At 41.4% G+C, this 27,946-nt stretch overlaps 1 protein-coding gene across 2 annotated transcripts; it reads left to right on the top strand.

The window, feature by feature from the left end:
- Nucleotides 1-27,946, top strand: PTPN2 (protein tyrosine phosphatase non-receptor type 2). Of its 2 annotated transcripts, none has more exons than XM_083746806.1 (10): nucleotides 1-299; nucleotides 6,996-7,086; nucleotides 12,731-12,831; nucleotides 15,084-15,182; nucleotides 15,305-15,442; nucleotides 16,070-16,279; nucleotides 18,726-18,887; nucleotides 20,234-20,427; nucleotides 22,638-22,739; nucleotides 27,604-27,946. In XM_083746806.1, the coding sequence occupies exons 1-10, from the start codon at nucleotides 225-227 to the stop codon at nucleotides 27,623-27,625; spliced, it is 1,194 nt and encodes a 397-aa protein (XP_083602932.1). In that variant the 5' UTR covers nucleotides 1-224; the 3' UTR covers nucleotides 27,626-27,946. The 2 variants fall into 2 exon arrangements, with proteins under 2 accessions (XP_083602932.1, XP_083602931.1); XM_083746805.1 differs by having other exon boundaries at nucleotides 11-299; nucleotides 22,638-22,841.

Raw genomic sequence — 27,946 nt, 5'->3', positions numbered from 1 at the left:
TTCCGCAATTCTGGGTAGGCGGTCATGGTGGCCTGCCGCGCATGCGCTTGCCGAGAATGCCGCCGAAGAGCCGCTGAGGCTGCGTGCGCGGAGTGAGGGTAGTCGAGGGTAACACGGTCGGTGAAGTGGACGGGTTGTCGTCCGCGCCCTGTCAAGTAGCGCGGAGTAGGTGATGAACTTGTCGGCTCCCAGCGGCCTTCCTTCCTCCGGCTGTCGCCGCCATTATGTCCGTCACCGCCACTATAGAACAGGAGTTCCAGGAGATCGACGCTGCTAACGCCTGGCAGCCCCGGTACCTGGTGAGTGAGGAAGGGAAGGAGGGGACGGCGTGTAGCGGGGGGAGAGACTTGGGGGCCGACGCGGGTGGTGAGGGTGCAGGAAGTCGTCGGGCCACGACCAGCTTCCCCCCCTCCCCCAGGTAACCATTGAGGTTGGGAGAAGTAATGCGCATGTTCCAGTTTTAAGAAGGGGCGGTGATGAGCGAGAAGGAATAATAAAAGAGGGCTGAGGGGAAAACGCATGCGCCTCGGGGGTCGGGCAAGAGGAGAAGGGGGCATTTGGGCAGGTTAGTGCTGCGCATGCTCCGGTGGGGGTAGGTTTAAGTTGCTTCGCACGGGTGGTGACGGGAGGGTTAAGTTCGTCAAGCGAAGTGTCGCAAGTTCCAGCCTCCGTCTCTCCGGGTTCCTGTCTCACACTTCTGTGTTTGCTCCGCGCGTAGCTCTGTCGTTCAGGCTGTCGCAAGTCGTGTAGGTTGACTTGAGCCGAATATTCCTTCGGAGTGAAATGTCCTATTGACGTACAGGGAAAAGAGCTGCCCTTACTGTACCAAGCGGGGCCACGCTTCCTCGTTAATGCGCGTTGTGTGTTACAACGTCACTCTTACGTGGATGTGCGCTGCTATCAGTCGCCCTGCAGAATTTATAACTTCCTAGCTACAGTTTAAACATAGTGTCATGGTGCCAGGAACAAAGGAAATCCCGGGTTCTGCTGGAAACTCTTGGGAATGCCTCACACATTACAGTTCTGTCTAAATGTGACACAAGCACAGGAACAGTACCATGGAACCATAATTTGTTGCAGCTCCCTGATGTGTGTTTGCTTGGTGGCAAATCCAGGTCTGTTGGCACATAATGTGTGAACTTGCCCTTAGTTGAGAACTGGAGATAATTTTAACTTTTCCAAAGTTTATAGGTGGGAAAGACTCATTTGAGCTAGTTGTATTTACACACAAAAGGTTTTAGAGTTCAGTCTGGATCTTAATAGAATGTGGCCTATAAGTGTTGGTTCAGTCTTGAGCCATTTAGTTTCTTATGTAAATTTTTTGAATCATCATTGTGGAGTCCATTAAAAAGCATATGAATACACATGCTTAATACTCAAAACGATGCTAAGTCCCTTTAGATTCAGCGTGACCTAAAGTGATGGTGGTTTTAAAAGCCCAAGCTCATTACATTACTGTTGCTTTGTTACTTGTGTAAGTCTATGAGAGCTGTTTGGCATATATATTTCAGGGCAGGTTACAATACAATAAAACTGTAAAACCACACTACAGTGAAACCAATTCATCACTGCTTATAAAACATAAAGGTAAAGGTAAAGGTACCCCTGCCCGTACGGGCCAGTCTTGACAGACTCTGGGGTTGTGCGCCCATCTCACTTAAGAGGCCAGGGGCCAGCGCTGTCCGGAGACACTTCCGGGTCACGTGGCCAGCGTGACATCGCTGCTCTGGCGAGCCAGAGCTGCACACGGAAACGCCGTTTACCTTCCCGCTGGTAAGCGGTCCCTATTTATCTACTTGCACCCGGAGGTGCTTTCGAACTGCTAGGTTGGCAGGCGCTGGGACCGAGCAGCGGGAGCGCACCCCGCCACAGGGATTCGAACCGCCGACCTTTCGATCGGCAAGTCCTAGGCGCTGAGGCTTTAACCCACAGCGCCACCTGCGTCCCATCCATTATAAAACATAGTAAAGGTAAAGGTAAAGGTACCCCTGCCCGTACGGGCCAGTCTTGACAGACTCTGGGGTTGTGCGCCCATCTCACTTAAGAGGCCAGGGGCCAGCGCTGTCCGGAGACACTTCCGGGTCACGTGGCCAGCGTGACATCGCTGCTCTGGCGAGCCAGAGCTGCACACGGAAACGCCGTTTACCTTCCCGCTGGTAAGCGGTCCCTATTTATCTACTTGCACCCGGAGGTGCTTTCGAACTGCTAGGTTGGCAGGCGCTGGGACCGAGCAGTGGGAGCGCACCCCACCGTAGGGATTCGAACCGCCGACCTTTCGATCGGCAAGTCCTAGGCGCTGAGGCTTTAACCCACAGCGCCACATGCGTCCCTATTTATATATTTATATATTTATATATTTTTATATAAATTTATATATTTATTATAAAACATAGCTTATCCTTAAAATGCCCATGCAGACACAACCCTGGAACCTCACTTGCAGCAGTGACAGAATTCATAATAACCCCTCCCCCCAAAAAGCTGTGCAAATAAATGAATTTTCACCTGACACTGAATTGTCAAAAAACACTTTACCTGTATTGCCTCTAGGGAAGAGAGTATAGGTGGGGCACCACTACCACAGAAGAGGCCTTATTCTGTGTCACAAGAATGGCTTTCTCTCAGATCTAATAGCATAGGCAGACTGATACAGAAGAACTGTTCATTTGGGTATTAGATCTTAAAGTTGTTTAGGGTTTTACAGATCAGCATTAGCACCATGAATTCTGCTCACAAGCATATAGATAGCCAGTATTGGCTTTTCAGGTCAGTGACTGTGTGATTCCAGCTAGATACACTGGTTATAATTCCGATCCCACATTCTGAACTATTTATGGTTTCTTGACTGCCTTCAAGGGCAGCCCAACATTGCAGTAGTCCAACTGAGAATTTACCAGAGCATGAGCAACAGTCACCAGGCTTTCCTGGTCCAGGAACAGATGTAGCTGATAAACCAGAATATAAGAAAAGTCCTGCTGGATCAGGCCAAGGCTCATGTGGTTCAGCATCCTGTTCTCACAATGGCCAACCAGATATTTTAGGAAGGACCTGAGTGCAATAGCCCTCTCCCTACATGGGTTTCCCTGCAGTTTCCCCAGTTCAGTCTCCCTGCAACTGACATTCAGAGGCATGTTGCTTCCAACAGTGGCAGTAGAACATAGTCATTGTGGTTGTTAGTCATTGATAGCCCTATTCTCTGTGAACTGGTCAAAGACACTGCCCCACTGAAGTTACCTGAACCTTAAGTGTCAATTCTGAATCAAAGAGTACCTGAGACTACACACAAGCATCTTCAGTGGGAGTGGAACCCTGCCCAGAATAAATTATCAGACCAATTCCAAGACCCTCAGGGCCTTCACCTGTCAGGATTGTCTCTGTTTATTGACTCTTATACATCTATAATGATGATTAGAATTATAGAGCCAGAAGGGACCCTGCAGGTCATCTAGTCCAATCCCCTGCAATGCAGGAATCCTTCCCACAGCCATCCCTGGGTGGCTCGAACCACCAACCTTGATTAATAGCCAGATGCACTGACTGATCGTGCCACAGGATTAGCTATAAACATGTGCAGAGTTCATTTCAAATGCCCTTAAATTGGGAGGCATTATCTAATGTTTGGGAATGGGCTGCAAGTACATGGAATGTCAGCCATGTCTCCTCAGAAGTAAGTCATTACTCCCAGGTAATTATCACAGCCTTAGTGTTCTTTTGCATGCTGCCCTGAATCTTTTTGCTCCAATCTGCTTCTTGTATTGGTATATTAGATTAGAGCCCATGACAAATCAATAAGATTGAAACCAATTCACAAATATCTCTTGGATAATAACTATATGTGCCTGTTCTGTTTGGAGCAATAGCTCAAGTTCCGTGTTACAAGGAAGCAGTAAGGTCATTGAGCAGGGGTCAGCAAGGTTTATTTTGCCTGGGCCGGATCGGTCCTGTGGCGATCCCTCTGTGGGCTGCATCACATGTGTACGTGAGTGCACATGCCTGCGATTTTCGGTGTCTGCACAGATGAGATTGTTGGCGTCTGCGCAGACATGATTTCTGATGGTGCGGAAGTGAGTCCCTGTGCTGCGCTGGTTTAGTGCAGTGCGCAAGTGGGCAACTCTGTTCAGGGGCGGCTCGTGGGCCAGTCAAACGACCCTCCGCGGGCTGCTTCTGGCCCATGGGCCTTAGGTTGCTGACCCCTGTTATTGAGGGTAGAAGTAGGTGGTTGACGTGGTACTTGTTTGCCCTGATGAGGCAGTTCAGTGATTGTGTATTCTGTATTGAGAATTGACAGCCTGAAGGCTGGATTTAAATGTATGTTCTAGTGAAAGTTATTCTCTTCCTTGCTCTTTTCCTATACATAGTTCTGTAAAATTCAAAATAAAAATGGGAAAGAGCAGAATGAATTTCTCCATCAGAAGAGCAGTGGTAGCCAATATGTTCATAATATCCATATTTCTTGTTGTCACAGTAGGGTTTGCCTGTGATGTGGCTTTCCTGGTTTCCATTTACTTTGGGCCTTTGAATCCCTAGACTTCTTGTCACACTGATGGTATCTTCTAATTTTTGCAACCACTGTCAGAGCACGTGTTGCCACGTGCTTAAGCATAGTGGGGTGGCTAACTCCGTCAGTAATTTATCACATGACTGTATTGCTACTGGATACTTTGTGAATAATGGGTTCCTCTCTGCAGGGTGGTGGTTAATCTGGTGATACGATACTATGGGCTTATAAAGTCCCTTCTGTCCTTGTCTGCTGGCTGCGTTTCCCTAGTATTTTCTGAACTGTGTATTAGGGACTCTGTTTCTTTTCCTAACTTTGGTTGGCTTAATTTATTTTTTGAGTTTGGGCTATTTTTTTCTGTAAATTTTGTACTGGGTAGTGAACACTTGTGTATTTCCACTGACACAAGGGCCAATGATCTGTTTTCTGATGGTGGTATTTTCTTTGTCGAAAGAGGGAAAATTTTTATATATTGTTCAAAGTGATTATTTTCGGTAATCCTTACTTGCTTATTGTAAGGTGGATCAGTGTTGTATAAAAGAGGTAAGGCTGCTGAACCTGAGAGTAGTTTTGCTAATACTTCAGAGTGAGCCCATGGTTAAAGTGAGATATCAGACGAAGAAACTAGTGGCTCACAGTTGACACTCCTAGCTGCCATGTTAAATAACTCTCTACCCTCTGTACCCAGGATAGGATGTGACTAACATTTCCATTTCTTTGTTGTTCTTGTGCTACATCCTTCTCTGGCCCCTTGAGAGATGCAGACTCTGTGCAGCGTACTCAGTTTTCTTTTGTCGGGCCAGCTATCTGTAGGAGGGAGAGATTTGTCCTAACTAGTATTCAATTTGTATATTTTCTCTGTGGGTTCTTGAGTTGTTTCCTGCTATGTGATGTGCTCACTACTGAAGCTCAGACTAAATGAAGGATTTTGCAATACTTACTTAATAGCCTTGTTCAGCTTAAGTGAAAAAGCCTTGGGCTCGTTGTCCCCCCCCCCACCTCCCTGCTTCCAGTGTGGTTGTAAGGAGGTGTTTAAAATAATTCACTGCCATTTTAAAATAATTGCTGTTTGGCCAGACTTTCAAATCCAGACAAACTGGTTAGTCTTACCTTTGGTTTAGGGAAACAAGCCAGTTTGAAATCATTATTAAAATTAATCAATTTTAGATTCAGGCATAATGATAAACTGAAGTTAATTGAAAACAGAATCAAACCTTAAAATCCCCTCACTGCTACGTCAGGGAAGGAGGATGTACATAGGCTAAAGCTCAATGATATAATATTAAACCATAGTTTGACATTATATCTGGACTAGGTCAGTGACTAGGACATTGGTGGTCAACCTGTGGTCCTGTAGATGTTGCTGGACTCCAACCTGCATCAGCCCCATCCAACATGGCTAAATGTCTGGAATGATGGGAGTTGTAGTCCAACAACATCTAGAGGGCCCCAGGTTCCACCCCCTGCATTGACTGATAGAAACTGAGTTTTCAGTAAGCTCTATATCCCAGTAGTGGTACTTAATACCACCCTGGTGGCTTTCTGTTTTATTTTATTTTGCTTCAGATGCAAGTGTAAGCTTACGCTAAGTCCACAAGGAATGTTGCAAAAATGACTTTAAAAATAACTTAAAATATATCTTAACATTTGCCTCATAAGCACAATAATGCGGCTGTCATACTGGATGTAGTAGAGCACTTGGCCATGAAGTTCTTTCTCCAAATCTTACTATCAAGCTGTACCAACTAAGGTACTTTTAAACTCCTTAAAGTATCAGGATACAAATTGTTCCCAACAGAAGTTACATAAATGGAAATTTTGAAAGCATGTTGGCATTCTAGAACCTCAGTCCTGAACATTTTGTTACACAAATAAATACATGCTTTCACAATAATGCAGTTAGTGCCATGTGTGTATTAATATATATATTCCATTTTTAAAAGCCCCATTGGGGTCTTGAAGCAGTGGGGCAATTGTGGCGTGGAGTGGTGATGGAACTAGTTTATTTGGTATTAACAGCCAGTTCAGACACCCCCAGTGTGCATCTGCCATTCTGTTAGCTAGTTTACAGTTTGTAGGAAGAGGTTCTCTCAATATCTGATCACTGACTTGGATTAACACCATTTCCCAAACTTGTTACTGCATATCTAGGTTGGTTCCCTTCAGAACTTCCTTTCAGTTAATAGATAGACCAAGGCTATCTCTATTTTACAGCTGTTAAATTTGACAGAAGTTTCCTACATGAATGCACTCTACTAATTTAGAAACTTGGGTTGTAATAATTTTAATCACTGCATAAAATACTGTCCTTGTTGAATTGTGATCACAGTAGTCATTGAATTTTCAGTTGACAAAGAAATAAGGATTACAGCAAATTGAGTAAGATAAATTTCTACTGTTCCTTTAAATATAATATTTGTTTTTATTTCTTCAGTATCTTTTATTTGTACTGCCAGGAAGTAATCATAACATAATCAACTATCTTTGTTTCTTCCAGGATATTCGGCACCAGTCCAGTGATTATTCACATAGAGTTGCAAAGTATGCAGAAAATCGAAATCGTAATAGGTACAGAGATGTTAGCCCATGTAAGTAAACTTTTTTTTTTGTAATCTAGTCTAGTGCATGACAAAGTAGGTTTGACATTACCAATGCTACTACTTTAAATAGTTCTGGGCTACTGTTGTAGAGTTTGATATGTGAAGCTCCACTGCAGTCATTGAGATGAAAGTGCATACAATCAATGAAGTCATGTAGAAATTATTGTACTTTACATAGAGAGACTTCTATAGAAGCCTTCTATCCATGCAGTATTATATTTATATCTCACTTTTCTTCTGTGGAACTCAAAGTAGTGTATAGAGGCCTCCCAGGCAGTCCTCTGGTCAGGTGCCAGAACTGGCTAACCAGAACTACTACACATGCACAACTTCTGCAAGGTTGCTGTGCCTTCAGGAACCCTGGATAATCATTATTATCCAGACTTCTAAAAAATTGTTAAGACTGATGTTGCAGTAAGTATGTGTCACTTAAGAAGCTCCTTCATTTTTCTCTTATGCGGTTTCAGATAAAGATAGGTCATCTGAACTCGACTTTGTTATGCTGTTGAAATAAAAGATGTGACAGTTCTGGTATCTTTCAGAAGGAATACTGCTGATGGTAAATATGTACCAGACATGGTTTGGGACAATTCCATGTCACTCAGTTAACCATCAGGCTGTAGACAGTACCATATTTGGAAGAGAAAAGCTGAGCAACTGCAAATTTATTGTGTTAAGCATATTCAGACAGTCAGAATGGGAACATTGTTTGTTTCAAGATTCTACTCCCATAAACTAGCAAATTTTGTCAAATTAAACATATTTAATGTAGATTCTTTTTAAACGTTGGTTTTGCAGAAGTGGTAATTTGTATGAATTCCATACAGTCTGTGTTGTTTTGGTTGTTATTCAGTTCCATGGCTATTGTCAATTTAAAAGATTAAATGAGTGCTTTATAAAAAGCAAGGTAGAATTATTCTCAACTTTTGCTGGATTACTGAACTACTATGGAAAAGTGAAGATTCCAGGTCACAGTGACCTCCAGGAATTACTTTGCTGGCAGTAGAGTAATTTCTGTCTTGAGCATTTCCAGCAAACTAGGCTTATATAAACATGCCTGAAAAGTCTTTTAAAAATCCTATTGATGTCTGTGGGACTCTTCCAAGATAAATGGCTTATTGACTGGAGTTCTTGTCTGCCAAATTATGAGCTAGTATATTCAGTACTGTACTTTATTTTAATCACATCTAGAAGGGCATGTTGAAAATTTGAATAAGTCTTAATTTTCCATACTTGTCACCACCAGTGGTCCAGAATACTGGGATACTCTCTACTCTATCCACTAAGAGGCAGACTTTTAAAAAGCCCTCTACTTTTGTCTTAAGGCAGGGGTGGGTAACAGTTAAAAGTGGGCTGGATCCAGCCTGCAGAATCTTTTTATCTGGCCTGTGGCCTCTCCTCAGACCTACCTTGTCCTTCAGTTGGGTGACACTGAACAGAGGCACCTCTGACCAGAGTCATACAACACCCCCTCCTCACTAGCATTTCCCAGAAATGTAGCAGTGTCTTATTATTCAGTGGTATACTTAAAATAAGTAAATCTGCAGTCTCTACAAGTAAACACTGCAGAGATGTGGGTTGTTCAACAAGCTCAGAGTCCATTTATCCCTTCATAATCTGCATATAGCCATTTTGCTCTTTTTGATGAAATTAGAGCTGAATAATAATTTGAAAAACTAGACCAAATGCTTGCTTTTTGTCATTGATGGACTGAAGCACAGAAGTGGGGTAAGACTGTTGTCTTCTGTATGAAATTCAGCAGCACAGCTTGGTGATTCAGTGGTTAAAATAGTACTTGCTGACATCATCTTTCCGAGAACACTAGCACCAGTATGTGTGATTTACTATAACAAGATCTTAAGTTTTTCCTGTTGGCAAATGGTATGTAGTATTTACAAAGGTTTTGGTTTCTGTCCAGCAGAAACATTTGAGTTCCAATAAATTGATAATGAAAAAAGAAACTTAACGCTTTCATTTCCAAGCAAGGTAAACAGTTCCCCTTCAAGGAAACAATATTTGAAGCATTTGTATAGTATAGATAGATAGATTGGGTCAGACTCTGTAGATTTTAAATCCTCTCTGGAAAATACGTGTACCAAAAGTGATTGCGCTTGGTATCATATTTTCTGGAAAACAGCATCTATCTCTGAGTCCAAGCTTTCGTTGACTTTTTAAGGCTTGGAAAAACATGCTTGTTTCATTCATTTTGAACAGTCATATATTGTAAAAACTTTTGTACACTTGAAGTAAATTTTTCTCTACAGTCTTCTTGTGTGGTGCTGGTTTGTGCTTGCTTCTTTATTGTGCAATTAGATTTACTTTCAGTCTGACAGGGACTCAAGGTTGTAGGTCTTCATTCTTAATTTCCAGCCACACATATTTTGGTTGTGTCTCTAGATGGTGTCAGAGATCCCTCCCAACCCCTATACTTTCAGTATCGATCGTATATCTCTAGGTGCTCCATGAGTGTACAAACCCTGGCTGTAATTTAAATTAGATGTCTACACACATAAAGGTGTGCACAGCCAGGACGCTATCCACATATTTGCTTCTTCATCTCCAACATGCAGCAATGCAAGCCATTGTGCAGATTGAAAAGCGGGTTGTATCTGATCAGCTACTGATCACAAAACAGTAAGTTGCACCATACACAGTTTATTGGCTTGTAGCCCCAGATCTTCATCAAGCATAATAGACTATTTGTGTTTGCTTTCCATCTCAGTGTAACACTTCATGTATGCAGTTTGCAAACCCTAGCCTTTTACCTAGAAATGATGAAGAAACATTATTACAGATGATTGTCATGGGCAAGATACGTGTTGGTGGGAGTTGTGAGAAGCCCAGTCTTGGGGGAAATTCTAATTACAAACATTTAAGAGGAGAGCTGGTGCAGTGACATGGCTTCAGGCATATGTTGGGAAGTCTGGTTAGAATTGGAGGCCTTAAATAGGCCAATGCTATATCCTCCTTACCTCCGTTCTGTGATTTAAAGATTATAATGCTGGTCCATATTATATAAATTACTGATATATTGAGTGAAACACTTATTCAAGTACACCTGTATTAATGTTACAACTAAAGGTTTAAATGCTACCCATAGAGAATGCCAGGATTCTTCACCCCTGAAGAATCTTCACCCCTGAAGAATTCACCCCTGAAGAATCTGACACCTATTGTATATGCCAAATGGGTGCAGGTGTAGGTGTAAAAATATCTAAACTACATATGATAGATAATCTGGTGATGGAATTGTTTCCTGAAGTGGTGATGCTTGTGTCCTGAAGCAATCCGGCAGTAACTTCAGTAATCTACTTGCTAGTCAGAGTTTTTATGCCCAGGTGGATACAAGGTGTCCTACCCATGTTTAGAGTGCTTCATGGTCTAGAGAGCAAGACTGGAAACCTCTGGCTGCCAGGCCAGTCTTGGCCTCCAGAGTGTCTAATTTGGCCTCTAAGGGCACCTTCCTCAAACCTAGGGTTGTCATATTTTGAAGAGCAAAAAAGAGGACACATATTTTCCAACTTCTACATTTAACTACGGATTGGACTTTTAACCCCACAGAGGGCAACCCTAGTATGTGTCTGTATTTGTGCATGTACATGCACTCATATCAAGGGGGAGAGAGGGGGTGCATGGATGTGGGAGTAGAAGAAATAATAGAATGAAAGGGAAGATTAAAAGAAAAAGGAAGGGGGAAAGGGACGATTAAATGATTGAATGAGGGTAAAGAGTGCAAAAGTAGGAGTAGGGGTTTGGGGATAAAAGTCAGCATTCAAGACAAGGAATCAAGTTTAAAATGGGAGGTGAAGTTTAAAAATCAAAATGTAAAGACTTCCCCCTGTCTTTCTTTGGGTTAAAAATGCAAAATCAAAATGGAGATGTAAATTAAGATTTGAAGGAATAAACCAAAAATTGACAGTTTTAAAAGGTTAAAATTTTTGGAGGTAGAATTTAACTAGCTGGTGTGAGGTTCTCACTAGCTCTTGAGTCCTGGTATACTCAGCTGAGAGTTAATGCAGCTCTCTCCCACCTCCTTGAATGGACTGGGAGGGAGAGAGGGGCCAGAATTTAGATAAAATAAAATCATAACAAAGCAAAAATAAAAGAGGGGTACTAAAAAAAAATTGAAATGTGTGTGTGTGTGGGGGAATTCCCTTTAAAAAAGAGAAAGAAGAAGGAAGGAGGAAAGAAAAAAATATATAATGGTGGAGAGGGGGAGAACAAAAATTATAAGTCTCTCTCTTAACATGGAGCACACTGACCTGGAGGTGGCCTGGGAGCACACAGGGCTGCAGAGTCAGGGTGGGCAGGTCTTCTCAGGTGGAAGTTGCTATCATTTTGGGTTTTCTAACTGGGCGCTGCCATTTTCTGCCCTCCTCTGCTTATCCCTTGTCAAGCCCACACCTGCCACCGGCACCCCTCTGCTGGCAGGAGAAGGTCCCCCACAGCATCTGCCTCACCACCAAGTGTGCCTTGCCCAGCCTAGCCCCAGCTGCCCAGCAAGCGGCTCCAGCAGAGGAGGAGATAGGGTGGAGGAAAGTGCTGGGAAGCATGAGATGTGGAGTCAGAGAGAGAGGCAAGGCAGGCAGGCCAGACAAAGTGAGAGCTTCACCGCCTCACATTGCATGGCAACTGGAGCACAAGGAGGCGGGGGGGGCAGGCCGAACAAAAAACCCCAGATGTTTTGGCGAATTGGACAAATCCACCCAGACAGAATTTTTAAGTCTGAAAAAGAAGATGTCTCTGGGAAAATCTGGACATATGGCAACCCTTCCACATTCACCCACCCACCAGCTGATGTCACTGGGAATGTCAGCTGATGTGCAGGAGGACAGCATTTAATCTTCCATTGGCCATGCACCCTCTTTACAGCAGGGAACAATGGCAGCAGGATGTGAAGCCTTCTCAAAAGTGCTCCTGGCATCTGCAGGCGAGCAACAACAGGGAAACACTTCTTCCCCACCAGACTTCTGCTGCTACCGCCACTTGCACAAAAAGTGCACAAGTTTTGATCTTAAAGGGGAGGGAGCTTACAAATGCCTTTGCGAGCCTCCCTCCTTAACATCAGCACCTGTCAGATTTGGCCTATGAGGCAGATCCTGATATGGATCCTGTTAAGGATCTGGCCCTTGGAGCCAAGAAGGTTACACACCCCTGGTATAGAGAATGGCCAGTAAGAAGATTTAAAAAGATCCAACTCCAACAAATCTTTACTGGCTAAAGGCGGTTTAGCTAGAACATTAAATAATTGATGTTTTGAAAATGCTTAGTATGAGGATTGAAAATCTATTGCTCTTCAACTGATGCTTGTCTTATAAGACTTTTTCAAGGGAAGTTTCTGCTTCCTAGTATTTCTTCCCCACCCCCAAATGCATATCCTTAATTTGTTTCCAAATTGCTTTGGAAAGTGGGGCGTGAAAAAGTGTATGATTGCATATTAGACTATTTAGTCATAATATATATATATAGAGAGAGAGCTATATACAAAATATATATAAGTAGATCATAAATAGTTTAAATAACATAGCTTGTACCACAATATCTTGGCTTTAAGTTTAGTGCATTGAGCAAAGTTATCCATGAAAAACTTGATACTTAATCTTAATACTCTACTAATTATATTTATTTCAAGATGATCACAGTCGTGTAATACTCCAGAATACGGACAATGATTACATCAATGCAAGCTTGGTGGTTAATGAAGAAGCTCAGAGAAATTATATATTAACGCAGGTGAGTAGTATTCGACTTTTAGGTGTTATATGCTTAGTGACTTAATTCTAATATGGGGGAGGGGCTCTTCAGATGACTATTCCAGGTTTAAGTGCTTCTCCTTTGCTCCATCCCACCCTACTTCCTGCCACACACTGGCTTGTTCTCTTGGTTTGTTAACAAACGTTAAGTCAGAGTTTCCTCAGTTTGGATATAACAAGAAATTCTGACTTAATGCATGTTAGGATATTTGTGCTTAAGCCAGCATGCAATAGGAAAGGAGAGTGCTCATATCTAATGTTCAGTCCTGATTTGGTAAACCAGGCCACAATCACAGTTGCATCCATGTCACAATAAAATGCTGTAGGGAAGGTTTTCAACCTTTTTGAGTCCACAGCAACCTTGACCAGCTACATTCTTTCTGCGGCATCCCTGTGGAACTCAGGAGCCCAGCTATGTCACCCCTTCCCTGCAGAGCTGGCAACCTCTCACCCTTTGTCATACACCTTTCCTTGTGGAGTGTTCCCTCAGCCTCATCTTCTCTCCCCTCACCTTGGGAGTCCTCTGGGCAGCTGCAGCTGCCGCCCCTGGTCTCTGAGCTGCCACCCCTGCCCCAAAGAGAGGTGCCTCCTCACACTGCCCCACAGGGGCCTGGGAAGCACCTCCTGGCCAACCCCAGAGGCACTGTACACTTGAGGCCAGGGCTGCTGCAACAAACAGCTGTGCAAGCCTTTGGGAGGCCAGTGTTGCCTGCAGCACCCCTGACCATCATTCAAGGCACCCCAGGGTGCCATGGCACACTGGTTGAAAGCCACTGGTGTAGAGAGATTGTGCTTTCCTTGGATGTCTAACCTTATGGTGAGCTTGGTAAAGTGAAGCTATTCTTCTGCAGCAAAGGCAAGGCAATGCACTTGGCTTTGCTGATAGCTGTATAGTGGGGACAGGTACTCGCAGCCCAACCTCTGTGTGGGAATCCAAATGGGATTACTGCTGTCATCGTAAGGCTTAGAACAAGATAGGTGATGTGGAAATAACCTTGCCTGAGGCAAATACTGCTCCATGCCTGAGGCAAATAAAAAAAATCTTATGAAAGGAAACTCCAACCTGGAACTTCAGATCTGGAGCAAGTTTTCAACTCAAATCCCTGCTTGGAACATCGGCCCTGCAGTGTTTATGTGGGAATAAATTGTCACAGTAGCTTTTTTATTTCATGAACAACCTTTGTTCTGTCTTACCCACCTAATGGAGAGCCAGTTAAGTACAAGTCAGTAATGTTGGCTATTGAAAAGGGGGACTTACATGGTTTATTTTGTTATCTTACATGTTTTGTGACTGAGGCATGTCGGGGAAAACAGACTTTGCTGGAAGAACACTAGTAAGCCATTATGGGCAAAGTGCTGCTGTTAACAGTTAAATAGACCTCAATTTAGGCTTTTTAGAAAATGTGTCTGGCCAAATAGAACATGAAAACTGTTACTGAAACAAGCCAGCTGCTTTCCGGTGTGTTATTTACCCTAAAGATGTCAGTTGTTTCCTCTTTTTGGCGGAGGAGAGAGGTCATGATTGCCTTTTTGAAAAATGCCACACAAGCATGTCCAAAGCAGCTGTTTATTTTTTGTTTTAAGGAACTGAGATCTGAATATCTACTTGGATTTTGAAAAGTATTTTAAAATCCACGTAGATATGGACAGATTGACTAATAAGAAGAATCTGCTGGATCAGGCCCGCTTGTCATCTAGTCCAGCATCCTGTTCTCACTGTGGCCAAATAGATGTCTGTAGGAAACTTGCAAGCAGCACAAGAGCACTTGTCCATTCCTGTGGTTTCCAGCAGCTGGAGTTCAGAATACTGCCTCTGACAGTGGACATAGAACATAAGAACATAGCCACAAGGGTTAGTAGGCTTGTAGGCCAGCAATTCTTACAACATCATTTGAAAGGCTGGGCTAGACCTATTCATATTTCCAAAAATGAGGTGCACGTCTGACCACTAAATCATGTTAATGGAAGGGACTGTCGTTGAGTGGTAGAACACCTAGAGAAGATTCTAGGTTGAAGCCCCAGTATCTTTTGGTAAAGCTGGGAACGACCCTTATAGGAACCCCTTGCTGCTAGTCAATGTGGACAATGTGGACTAGTGGTCTGGCTTACTATAAGGCAGCTTCCTGTGTTTTTAATTTCCAACTAGATTATTGGGTGATAGTCAACTTTGCTTCCAAGATTTAGGTTCTGAGTTATGTTAGATTGAATGCCTCCTTTCCCTTATTTTTACAGGGTCCACTTCCTAATACATGTTGCCATTTCTGGCTAATGGTATGGCAACAAAAGACCAAAGCTGTTGTCATGCTAAACAGAATTGTTGAGAAAGATTCGGTGAGTTGCCATAACTGCATTAAAATTGGTTTTATTGAGATCAACATGCAATTAGTGAAGTGTATATGGTTTATTTTCTACTTGCGCTCTGTTATGTGGATTTTTTTAATCTTATAACTTAGGTGAAATGTGCACAGTACTGGCCAACAAGAGAGGAGGAACAAATGATGTTTGAAGAAACAGGATTTTGTGTCAGGTTAAAATCTGAAGATGTCAAATCCTACTATACAGTACGCCAACTTCAACTAGAAAACCTCAATGTAAGTGTTCATCAAAACCTGTCTCCAAAACCCTTGTGAAAAGTGTATGTCATTGTTGCCATGGCATATTTCATGTGACAAGTTATCTGCAGGTGCAGGAGCATGTTTGTTCTTTGGTGCACAGAGAACTGCTGATTATAACAATTAGCAGCCAGGCACAGGCTTAAGCCCTGTTCACACTTAACTACCATTTGCTACTCAATATACTTGACTTCAGCAGCCTTGGCCTTCAGGGTTGGGGAAGAGTTCATTTTGAGAGCGAGACATTATATGAATTTCAGAATGAGAGTATATCTTAAGTGTACACAGAATAAAAATAAATAAATAAATGTTTGCCTTTTAATGAAACATGATATTCAAACAACAGCTGATAGAGAGCAAACTTTTGCATTGAACAGGAACCATTCTCTTTGTTGTGCCAACACACACACACACACACACACACACACACACACACTTCCAGGAAGCTTTTTTAGGTGAGGACTATTCAAACTTACAACCAAGGGATTCAGTTTGGAATTATTTTCATAATTATGAATTGTTACATTTGGATCAGCCATCTTACTGCCTGGATGCAAAACAAATTTATTTCAGTAAGTTGCTCTTAAACCCATTTCTTTTTATTAGACTCATGAGACCAGGATGATATTCCATTTTCATTATACTACATGGCCAGACTTTGGAGTTCCTGAATCCCCAGCTTCATTCCTCAACTTCTTGTTTAAAGTCAGAGAGTCTGGATCCCTGAGTCCTGAACATGGGCCAGCAGTCATTCACTGTAGTGCTGGAATTGGGCGCTCTGGTACATTTTCATTGGTAGACACATGCCTTATCTTGGTAAGTTTGTCTTAAATGTTCCTCTAAGAACTGCTGCTCAGTTTCTTTGTGGTGGTATGGAAAAAATCCTAATTTACAATGCCTGAATAACAATTGAAAAACTGAATTCTGCCATTAAATGAAAAATAGTGTTTGCTCTGACAATTTAGACCAGGGGTAGTCAACCTTTTGATACCCACCACCCACTAATGCATCTTTCTTGATGGTAAAATTTCCTTACCGCCCACCAGTGCTCGATGGAAGGAGGATTCAGCTTGTGCCGTAGAACCCCCTACTTGCTCATAAATACAAGGAAGACGAAGGAGCTTGTGGTGGACTTCAAGAGAGAGAGGAGCAATGTCCAGCCACTTTTGATTGATGGGGTCTGTGTGGAGAGGGCAACAACGTTCAGATTTTTGGGCATTGAATTACAAGAGGATCTGTCCTGGAGTGTCAACACAAGGGGGCTTGTGAAGAAGGCGCAGCAGAGACTGTACTTTTTGAGAATTCTAAGGAAAAACCATCTTCTGCAGAAACTGCTGCTTGCCTTCTATCACTGTGCCACTGAGAGCATGCTCACTTATGGCTTATGTGTGTGGTACAGAAGCTGTACTACCCAGGACAGGATGGGGTTGTGCAGAGTTGTTAAGGCAGCAGAGAGCATTGTTGGCTGCCCACTCTCCACCTTAGAGCATATTTATGCCACAAGGTGCCATAGGAAGGCACTGGACATAGTAAAAGATCCATCGCATCCTGGTCACTGTCTCTTCGAGCTCCTGCCGTCGGGACGGAGATACAGGACGATGAAGACAAGAACGAGCCGTCTTAAGAACAGCTTCTTCTCTAGAGCGATCTCGGCCCTGAATGGGAAGCCTGGACTTTGAAAGTCATCTAATCTTCCTTGCTGTATTATACTGTATTGTTTTAATTAGTGTTTTTATAGTTGTTTTGATTTTGTGTGGAGTGCCCTACCTGGGTGGATGGAGCAGCTAATCATTAATGCCCTACCTGGGTGGATGGAGCAGCCAAGTAATTTTGTTGTCCCCGAGAGGGGGCAATGACAATAAAGATATTATTATTATTATTATTATTATTATTTATTATTATTACCCACTAGTGGGCGTTTCAGGATTCTAGGTGGGCAGTAGGTACGGCACAAGCTGAATCCTGCAGTTAAGTGATTTCCCAGTTAAGACATTAAAGAAGCTGGTTTAACAAATGAAGCTGGATGCACAAGGAGAGAGGAAGTTTTTTGCTTATTCTCATTCCAGCAAGCCATGGTTTAAACAGAATGTAATGTCTTAAACAGGTTTAAGTCTTCCTCTGATTTCCATGACAGAAAGTAAGAACTGTGGTCAGGGATGCAGTTGAGGTGGGAGCAAGACCTACAGTATGCATTACAGTGGTACCTCGGGTTATATACGCTTCAGGTTACATATGCTTCAGGTTACAGACTCTGCTAACCCAGAAATAGTACCTCGGGTTAAGAACTTTGTTTCAGGATGAGAACAGAAATCGCACTGCAGCAGCGGGAGGCCCCATTAGCTAAAGTGGTGCTTCAGGTTAAGAACAGTTTCAGGTTAATAACAGACCTCCAGAACGAATTAAGTACGTAACCAGAGGTACCACTGTACTGCAATTTTTATATACCCTTTTGCCTAGCCTCTTGACAAATTTAGGCATGTTAAGACAGTAAGGGCAGAACTCACATGTTCAATATTTTCTCTTTCTGCACAGGCTACTTACTGTTGTCAAGCAAACAACGTGTTACATTTCAAGGGGGTGGGGAGAGAGATATCAAACTTTTTCAAATTGTTGCATCAGGAGCTGTTTGTATATAGTGGTACCTCGGGTTAAGAACTTAATTCATTCTGGAGGTCTGTTCTTAACCTGAAACTGTTCTTAACCTGAAGCACCACTTTAGCTAATGGGGCCTCCTGCTGCTGCTGCGCCGCCGGAGCACGATTTCTATTATCCTGAAGCAAAGTTCTTAACCCGAGGTAATATTTCTGGGTTAGTGGAGTCTGTAACCTGAAGCGTATGTAACCTGACGTACCACTGTATATGTATAATATACTAAACTTCAGCTTTCTGTTTCCTTTGGTAATACTTCTGTTTTTTATCTTCAAATGAAAAGGCAAGTCAGTGAGTGAGCTGAAGTGCCTTATAAAATATCAGCATTCTGATAACATGTGCACTCACTTTGGGTGATAATTTTTATGCCTTGGAAATTTGGTGTGGAGGTTTTAGGGGCCCTCTGGTGCAATTTAGGGGTCTGCAGAGGATAGGAGAGGAAAGCTATGTGTTTTAGTATCTGCTGGTGCAAAGTTGTAGCGCTCCCCTTCTCTCTCTTGTTGCAGAGAGCAGTAATACTTGCATGAAAATCATTTTATTTTAAAACAGCTTTCACCCTGTTCCTGAACTGCCATAGTGCCACTAAAACTAGTTGCTATTTTTTCTTACACAGATGGAAAAAAGAGAAGACCCACTTTCTGTAGACATAAAGCAAGTTTTATTGAATATGAGAAAATATCGAATGGGACTTATTCAGACTCCAGATCAGCTAAGATTTTCATACATGGCTGTAATAGAAGGAGCAAAATACATAATGGGTGATTCTACTATACAGGTAAACATTTAGCATAAATTGACTGCTTTTTAAATCATTCGCTCAAGAGTTTGTAATGAAATTATTAATAATGCCAGATCCAGCTGTTCAGGGTTTATGTCACTTATGGGCCTCCTTCTTGTGGTCCAGTTTTGGCCCATGAGACCATTTCCCCCAGACCTGTGAGGTGCAGTCGCAAGCTACATCAACTGATGGATGCCTGTTGCTGGCAGGAAGCAAGGGTGATTGACCAAATCAGCAGGATTAATCATGTGCTCATTACATTGACTCCCCTGCTAAAATGAAGGGGGAAACCTTAGTTTTTGTAGCATCTTGCGCCTGATGTCATTGTGGTGTTGGTCAAATTTAGCCCATAAGCCTGATCCTGATAAGGATCTGGCCTGTAGATCCAAAAAAGGTTCTGAGTAATATTTATATAGTGTTTTGATGAATATAGCAATTTTGTAAAACAGCCTTATATGCTGAAGTTTACTTATTTTGTGATTTACTTTATTTGATTTATAAATATACAGCTGTAACATTAAAATATTACAGTTGTTTATAGCAATATAAAACCATAAAAACCATGCAGTAAAATCATAAAAAGTTAAAAGCAAGTTAAAACCAAAGGAATTAAAAACAGACATCAGTAGACAATTGTTTGGGTGTACTTTTAATTGCCTGCACAGGCCTGGTGAAATAGAAAAGTTTTCAAGTGTTTAAAAGTTAGATCCAAAGAACAAGAAACAGACAGCCACTAGCAGTGGGGGGTTTTCAGCCAGAACTCACCAGAGCTCAGTTCTGGCACCTCTTAGGGGGCGCAACTGCCATTATAAGAGAACAAGGGAGGAGTTCATAGTGAGTTCAGGCACCTCTTTTTCTAGAGAAATAGCAGTGGCCACTAGTACTATCCTACAAACACTAGAGGAAAAAATTGTACAGTGGGGTATACCATATTTTTCCATGTTTAAGACTAGGTTTTTCGCTTAATGACAAAAATTAGGAGGCGTTTTATACACAGATACATTTCCCCCAATTTTCTTAAATCTGAGTCCCCCAAAATGGGGAAATATTATAGATGGAAAAATACGGTAAGTATGTTTCATAGCAATTTTCGTGTTTCTTCAAGCACAGTGTCTTTGGATTGGTTTTCTTTTTGTTGTGGAATGTTATAGTGCAAGCTTTAAAAGAGTCCTGTAAATGTATGTATGCCATAGTATTTCACATATGGAAGGGAACCATTGAACCCAACTTGCCGTTCTTATCCAAGGGTGTTGTAGCTCACCTTTGAAAATAACTGTACCTGTGACTTTTCAGGTAGTTAAAAAAAAAACCTTCAAAACTCTAACAAGCTGTCCTCCATTCAGAATCGGTGGAAGGAACTCTCAAAAGAGGATCAGGCACCAAGTTCTGAACGCTCCCCTCCACACCCAACCAGACTAACCACAGGGAGGCACAATGGGAACAGAGTGGGATTAGAAAACCAGGAGCAAAGTGAGAACATTATAAATACTGACATGTCTTCTTCAATACAAAATACTGCAGATCCAAGTGCTGACACGTGAGTATCATTTTCATATAATAGCTTGAAAAGAGGCGACTAGCCAAGGCCATTTTAAAAATCCAATGCCATATGATTTGAAGGGAGTACCCCTTGTTACAAAATCCATACTATTGATTGTAATTCATATCACTTAATCTTGATGTTACATTCTTGCACTGAACTCTGGAAAGTGTTTGAAAGCTGAATGGGGTGGTATGTGTATGGATCGAGACCACAATGGAGCTAGTAGATCTTTGTTATATAAATCCAACAGTTGTTTCAGGATCTGCACCTTGTTTTATTCTGTTTGTGCACCCATTGGAATATCATTGAAGGGCTCTATAAACGTAGGCATAATAAAGAATTTGAACTACTATTTAAAAAGGAAGCTTATAACCCTTAAAGCTCCAGTGTTTTGAAAATATTCAGGAAGTGTTAAAACACTTGCTGTGTTGTTGTATGCTGATGCAATCATGCTTAGTAGTAATTGCAGTGAATTGGGTCCAAACCTCACCTAACAGAAGTCAACTCTGGATTCAGTTCAGTAACTTGTAGGTCTTAATCATGATCTGATGTGTGTAGTAGTGCAATCTGAAACCATGACAGTCTTTGTCAAGCCCTTGCTCCAGATCGCATGTACAGAAGAAGCAAGCAAAGAAGTGGGAAAGGTACCTTGACCATGTTCTGCTTGGTGCAGATGGAACACTAAGCAATGGAGTATATGCATATATACATCGCATTCCTTTCTCCTTAAGGAGTGTAGAAAGTGGGCATGCATATATATAAAGGACATCACCTGTTTCATGATGTTAGTGATGTACATGTCCCAATGCATCTATTCGCCAGCTATGTGAATTAGTATGAAAGCATAAAGGCTTGCATCCTTAACATTCCTTCTTTGAATATCAGGTTAATGGAGAAGGCCTGCCCGTCTCCTTTTCCGTCTGCAATCCCCTCCGTGTCTTGATAATCTGTCCATCATGATTGGTGGACCCTTGGAATAAGTTATGACAGGGAGCCACAAATGGAAGGAGGAATTGGTAGAGATCACATTGCATGCAGAAGAAATACTAGATCCATATTATCTACGTGCAGAACATAGTACTTATGCAACTGCAGTATATTACCTTGAATATCAAAACCCAGCTCAACAGTTCAAAATGCATTTTCTCTCTTTCTCCCTCTCCCTTTCCACCTTAGTAGCATAACTTGATACATAAGCTGATTTTTTCCCCTCCCATGGTTTACTGTCAGTCACTGGGGGCACTTTCTATTTTCTATACTGGGTTTCATTTCCAGATAAATTCAAGAAACAGGTTCAATCTATACACTAGATCAACAGCTGCAGTGATCAGCCCTTCAGGGGCTGAAGCATAAAAGTGGACAATAAGCTCTTTTTTATTTTTTAAAAATGACACATTTGGAGGTTTCTTCAGAAGCTTGGCCATTTATCTTTTGGAGTGCTTCCTCAACAGTGGACACCCTTTAAAAGTGCCACATCATTAAATCATATATTTTACTTGTAAATGATGCACACAGGTAGCAATGGAGGATGGGAATCATACATTTGTTCAGTATGTGTGTGCATGTGTAATGTACCTACATCTTGATGGGTTTCCTCTTGCCCATTTACAGAACTCTTCCCTTGGAAGCTTGTCAGCCTGATGATCTTCCAAGAAGACCTTCTTAATAGGATTAGATAATTGTGGCCAGGTTTAAGCTGCCGTAGTTCAATTTTGTATTTAACAAACATAAGCAATACTGTTTCTTCTGGGCTTTTTTAATTGATGTGTTTTAAATGTTGCTACCTTAAAGCCTCAGCGCCTAGGACTTGCCGATCAAAAGGTCGGCGGTTCGAATCCCTGCGGCGGGGTGCGCTCCCGCTGCTCGGTCCCAGCGCCTGCCAACCTAGCAGTTCGAAAGCACCTCCGGGTGCAAGTAGATAAATAGGGACCGCTTACCAGCGGGAAGGTAAACGGCGTTTCCGTGTGCGGCTCTGGCTCGCCAGAGCAGCGATGTCACGCTGGCCACGTGACCCGGAAGTGTCTCCGGACAGCGCTGGCCCCTGGCCTCTTGAGTGAGATGGGCGCACAACCCCAGAGTCTGTCAAGACTGGCCCGTACGGGCAGGGGTACCTTTACCTTTACCTTTACCTATCATGCACTCTTAAATCAAAGTGGATTAAAAATCTGTGTATATACCTGATCATTTTTTGTTTTCCTTTCTAGGGCTGTTCGGAAACGGCTAAGAGATGACAGGAAAGCTAACACAGCACAGATGGTGCAGCAGATGAAGCATAAGCTGAGTGAGGCTGAACGAAAAAGGAAAAGGTGGTTATATTGGAAACCTATTCTCACTAAGATTGGGTTTGGTTCAGCCATTTTCATTGGAGTTTATTCTTGCTGGAAATTGTACTTCCAAGGTGCTCTCATGTAAGTGAGTGCTTCTGCAATCATGCATCTAGTAATATAAAGCTTAAAGCGGTCCCACTGATTTGAGGGGAACATAGCAACTATTTCTAGGTGCAAGACTGCTGCTGCAGTTGACAGAACAAGTGAGAATATAACTGCAATCAATGCAGTAATCTTGTAACGCATAACACATGAAGTAACCTGATCACTAGTCACTGTGGCTGGACTCTTTGCTTTAGGTACTTATGGAACCAAATTGCTACCTGACACAAATTTTATTTATTTATTTATTGGATTTATTACCTGCCCTTTACCTTAAGACCCCGCAGCGGGGTGGGTTACATCAACAAAATACGCAAATTTAAAACAAAACAGTTACAACTGTAAAATAAGAAAAATAGGTCCATAGTAAATGCAACTCCTTATATAAAACTGCCCACATTTTAAAACAATTTTATATGTAAAATAGTGAGAAATAGTACTCAGAGGCAGACTGTGAAAGGGTCTCCACTTGTTGAAAGAGACCGGGGGGAGGGGGGCGGGTTCAGTAGGGGCTAAAAGACAGGATAGCACCTGTCTAATAGGGAATTCCGAAGGTGTCACCATCCTAAAGACCCAATTCGTATACTGTATGGAAAAAACCTCCTGAAAAAGGTGGTTTCTGCAACAGGCTCTTTTATAGTTCTTGTCTGGGTATATAAGGAGTTAGACGATCCTTTAGGCATCCTGATGCCTAAAGGATCGTCTAACTCCTTATATACCCAAACTGTGTAGGGCTTTGCACACCAGTACCAGTGCCTTCAACTTAGCCTGGTACCTAATGTGTAGCCATTGCAGTTTTCAGCAGTGGCATGACTATGATAGTCTGCACCAGAAAGCAGTCAAGCTGCCACATTTTGCACTTCCTGCAGCTTCCGGGCGAGCGTCATGTAATCCAGTCAGGAGGTTAGCAGCTCATTGATGACAGTGGTCAGATTATCCCAATCTAGAAACAGCCATAAATGTCTTACCAGCCAAAGCTGATAAAAGGCACTCCTAGCCACTGAAGTCACCTAGGTCTTTAGTGACCAAAATGGATCCAGGAGAAACCTGCTTCTTCAGGGAGGGTGTGGCTGTGCCTGAAGTAGGCATTTGGACAATTATTCTGAGTCCAGAGCCACACCCATCCACACTCATGAGGCAAACTAATGCATACTTTCAGCAACCATGTATATATTGCATAAAATGATAGTCCACTAGATGTAGTAGACTCAATTGCCAAGGCTTTATCAACTATCATAACTGGATAGAAGCAATAAACAGTGTGGTGTCATACTCTGAATGCAAAAGTTATATTTGTGTGTGTGTGTATAATATACCATCAACCATTTATACTATCCAGACTTAGAATAAATTTTGTAACTCTATTTAATCCTTTTTTGTAGATAACTGTATTTTTTAAAAACTACATTTGTACAAACTTCTCTGACAGAAAGAGTATGCATTAGTTATCGGTCATCCATCCCCAACATTTCAAGAGTGGTTTGGAAATTTACTGATATCACCACCCCAACTTAGTGATTTAGTGAATTGCCCTTTTTGAGGTATTTGGTGTTAAGCAAATAGGGGCTGCTTCTCAGTTTCTACTCTGTAAGTTGCATTCATGTATTTATGCTTGTAGTTACCTTTTATTTAAAACTTGAAAATGTTTAATTTTTATAAGACTACTGGGAGCTTCAATATCTCAAACAGACTCTTTTTGAAGGGAAGTTTGTGTTAAGACTGCAGCTACTGTTGGAAGCCATAGCTTGTGTTTAAAGTTCAAACATTCCATTAAATGTGAAAACGTTTTTGTGTGTCTCACTTGATTTGACTCCTATTCCTTGAAATATTTTAGTATCTTTTATAGTGGTTGTAAACAGCATGTGACAAACTTGGTCATATTTTCTGAAAATAAAAAATGTAGGCCATATTAAGTGTTGCAGCTGGAAACAAATAAATAGCCCATAATATGAATGTTTTCTCCTAGAAAGGAAATGGAAATACTATTTTTCTTATATGTTGGCCTATGAATAGTGGGTATATAAGATAGTGGAAATAACAGTAGAGCTACTTTTTGACGGTGAAATGGCATGTTTATGAATCTCAGCACCAACAAAATACTTAAGACAACTGAACTACAGTACTCTGATATGGACACAATTATCAAACATTGTTACAGGTTAGGACACAGCATTTTAAGGAAATGTCAAGCTTATTCCGCCCACCATTCTCATAGATGTATTAGAGACATAAATCAGGGCCAGGAAAATACAAAACTCTAATCCCAAGGCTTTTGTTTTTCATTGTGGGGAGAGGAATTATGCAATTTTAGGATTATTGAGTTCCTATAAGTGTTCTAAGGATCTTATGAATTCTAATCCTGAACAAATGGGTGGCACCATATGTTTGGAGAGTTTTGAAGTGTAGTAAGCTTTTTGATCCAGTACAGCATAAAAGGAAACTCAAGATTAAACAAAATCAAACTCAAGGTAGAACTAAATCAAGGAAGTCTTGAAATATAGTTTTCTCAGTTCTTACTATTATTTCCCTTATGGATTATTAAATGTTAATAGAGGGAGTATTTTGGAATTGTGAAGCTTGAACATCAAAAAGGTACTGATCAGAATGTCAGGATTTCTATATAAATGGACTTTTCCTTTTCCAAGAAACCAAATGCACAATAGAAGATGGAAATGTATTTCATTTCTGGATTAAATTGCCAGTTTCAAACTCACATTTAGGCACTCTTGAAAGCTTGTGTGCATGTAAAGAATGGTGGTACTTTTTCCATCTTACTGTTCAATACATACCCAGGTCTTATAGGCATCTGCCTCAGTGAGTCAAATTATTGGTCTATCCAGCTTAGTAGTACTATTGAGGTTTGGGGGACAAGTCTTTCCAAGCCCTACCTGGAGATGCCAAGGAGATGTCTGTTACAACACTTAAGTTAAACTACTGAGCTGTGACCTCCCTTTCCCTCAGAAGTAACTTCATGTTTTGCTCTTGGCAGCATTTTATGGAGCGTATTATATTGTCCTTGCTCCTTAATATTTTCACTGTAATCATTTATATGCAATTTTATTCATGATCAAAATAGTTGTTGCAACTGGTTCTATCATATTTTAATAAATATTTGAGAATATTTTCTGTGCAGTTTTCATTGTAGATGAATACATGCAAATCCATACATACACTATATATATATATATATATATATATATGCTTTCGTAGATTTTCACGGGTACAGGAATGCAGGTTTTGGTGTCCTCGGGTGTCTTCCCGTGTAAAAGTTGGGGTGTCTAGGCGACGTTTCGACGAGGTCTCACTCGTCATCTTCAGGCTGGTGCTTTCGGCTTCTTGTTACTTCGGCTTCTCTGTTCCAGTAACAAGAAGCCGAAAGCACCAGCCTGAAGATGACGAGTGAGACCTCGTCGAAACGTCGCCTAGACACCCCAACTTTTACACGGGAAGACACCCGAGGACACCAAAACCTGCATATATATATATATATATATATATATATATATATATAACTATTCATATATATAACTTTATCTATATAACTATATATCTACATATATGCAGTGCTTTTTTTCTAAAAAAAAATGTTTAGGAGTACTAAAAACCTACTCATATTGAAATACTGCCCCTCAATGAGGCCAAACTTAGATTCACAAAATGTTTAGGTGTATGCGTACCCCTGCATACCCCCAGAAAAAAAGCATGGCATATATCTGTACAATGTTACAGTGGTTTGTGTGGAGAAAATGAGCAAAGCCTTAAAAGTGAATACCACACAAGTCACTTTTGTAGTTGACATGTGTCGGGATATTATAAAGACAATATATTATTCAGGAAAGAGTAAGCCTGACTAGTATTTGGGAGGGTGTCCATCTTGCTGGAGAGGGAAAGGATGTCGGTTCTTTCTTGATATGGGAAGCAACCCAACAAAAGTGGAATTCCTGACTCACTTGCCCTCTTTCCTGTGTTTTTGGGGTTTGTGTCTTCCACTGCTTTTTCAGTTTGTACCTGAGTTGTCCTGGGTCTGTCTCAATACCACTTTGGTGCAATTATCTTTGATGTTCATCTACCCAAACATTTGTTTTACTTTGTTGGCAGTTCCCATATGATAAAGGGACTGAGAACCTTGTGCAAAGAGAAAGCTAGATTTTGAGTTAACTTTTTTGCCCATCAAAATGATTATTAGACACATAATGGAAGGTTTGCATTTCTAACTAAAGCAAGCTTGTTCAAAATACTCTAAAAGCCTTTGTCAATTCATAGTTTATCCAACATATTAAAACTTTTTTCAAAAATACTGCACTCAATTGAAATTCAGTGGTTACCATCTTGATTCTCCATGTTTTCTCTTGTATCCTCACTTAACGTTAGTTTTAAGCTTTTCGTTTTAGTTCTAAAGGTAGTGAAATTTTCAGGAGAGTCAAATGCAACAAAATTGTACTCATCGTACAATGTACTTTCCTTTTAATCAAAGTGCATTTTTGTATTTTTCCCCTCCTAATTCAAAAGGTCCTTAATTGGAGCATGAATGTTCCCAGTGCCTTTCTCATAACTAGTTCAAAGACATTTTATCCATGGTAGGAAGGATACACCTGTTGCAGTAACCACTCAATATCAAATAAGGCCTTCATGACTTTCAAAAAATATTTCAACTTACAATTGCAGTAAAACTGTAATACCTCTTAGCAGTATACTTCTGTTTGTACTGAATCTGTGACTCTTTTGCGTTGTGTGTCTTTAGGCCGAGAGTGACCGACACCTAGATCTCCAAGACTTGTGAATATTCTGCAGCTAAAAATTATATACTTTTGGTATGCAAAGCAGGACATGACCCCTCTTCAGGAACAAAACTGAGGTCTGAGCAATACACAAGTGGCCTCATAACTATCTGTTTACAACGTAAACAACCAGGGAATGAAGTACATCACCAGCAAAAGACTTTGCAAAATGAAATTTGTCTTAAGTGTTTTATGCTTGTATTAACTGTAGAGAGATGTAAGAGATCACATTAGAAAATACTTTGTACTGCCATTCTTATTGTATTTTTTATACTTTTGGCAGCATTAAATATTTTTTTTAATTGA

This window comes from Podarcis gaigeae, assembly GCF_964106915.1.
Source record: "Podarcis gaigeae genome assembly, chromosome: 7".
NCBI classification, from domain to species: domain Eukaryota; kingdom Metazoa; phylum Chordata; class Lepidosauria; order Squamata; family Lacertidae; genus Podarcis; species Podarcis gaigeae.
Note: the sequence above shows the minus strand (reverse complement) of the source record. Positions and strands in the feature narration are given on the sequence as shown.

What these genes read in the sequence shown, in the direction of transcription:
- PTPN2 (XM_083746805.1), top strand. Translation starts at nt 225, where the DNA reads ATGTCCGTCACCGCCACTATAGAACAGGAGTTCCAGGAGATCGACGCT. An exon ending in TAGACACATGCCTTATCTTG is followed by an intron (nt 16,280 to 18,725) that starts GTAAGTTTGTCT and finishes TTTCTTACACAG; the next exon opens with ATGGAAAAAAGAGAAGACCC. An exon ending in TGGGTGATTCTACTATACAG is followed by an intron (nt 18,888 to 20,233) that starts GTAAACATTTAG and finishes TCCTCCATTCAG; the next exon opens with AATCGGTGGAAGGAACTCTC.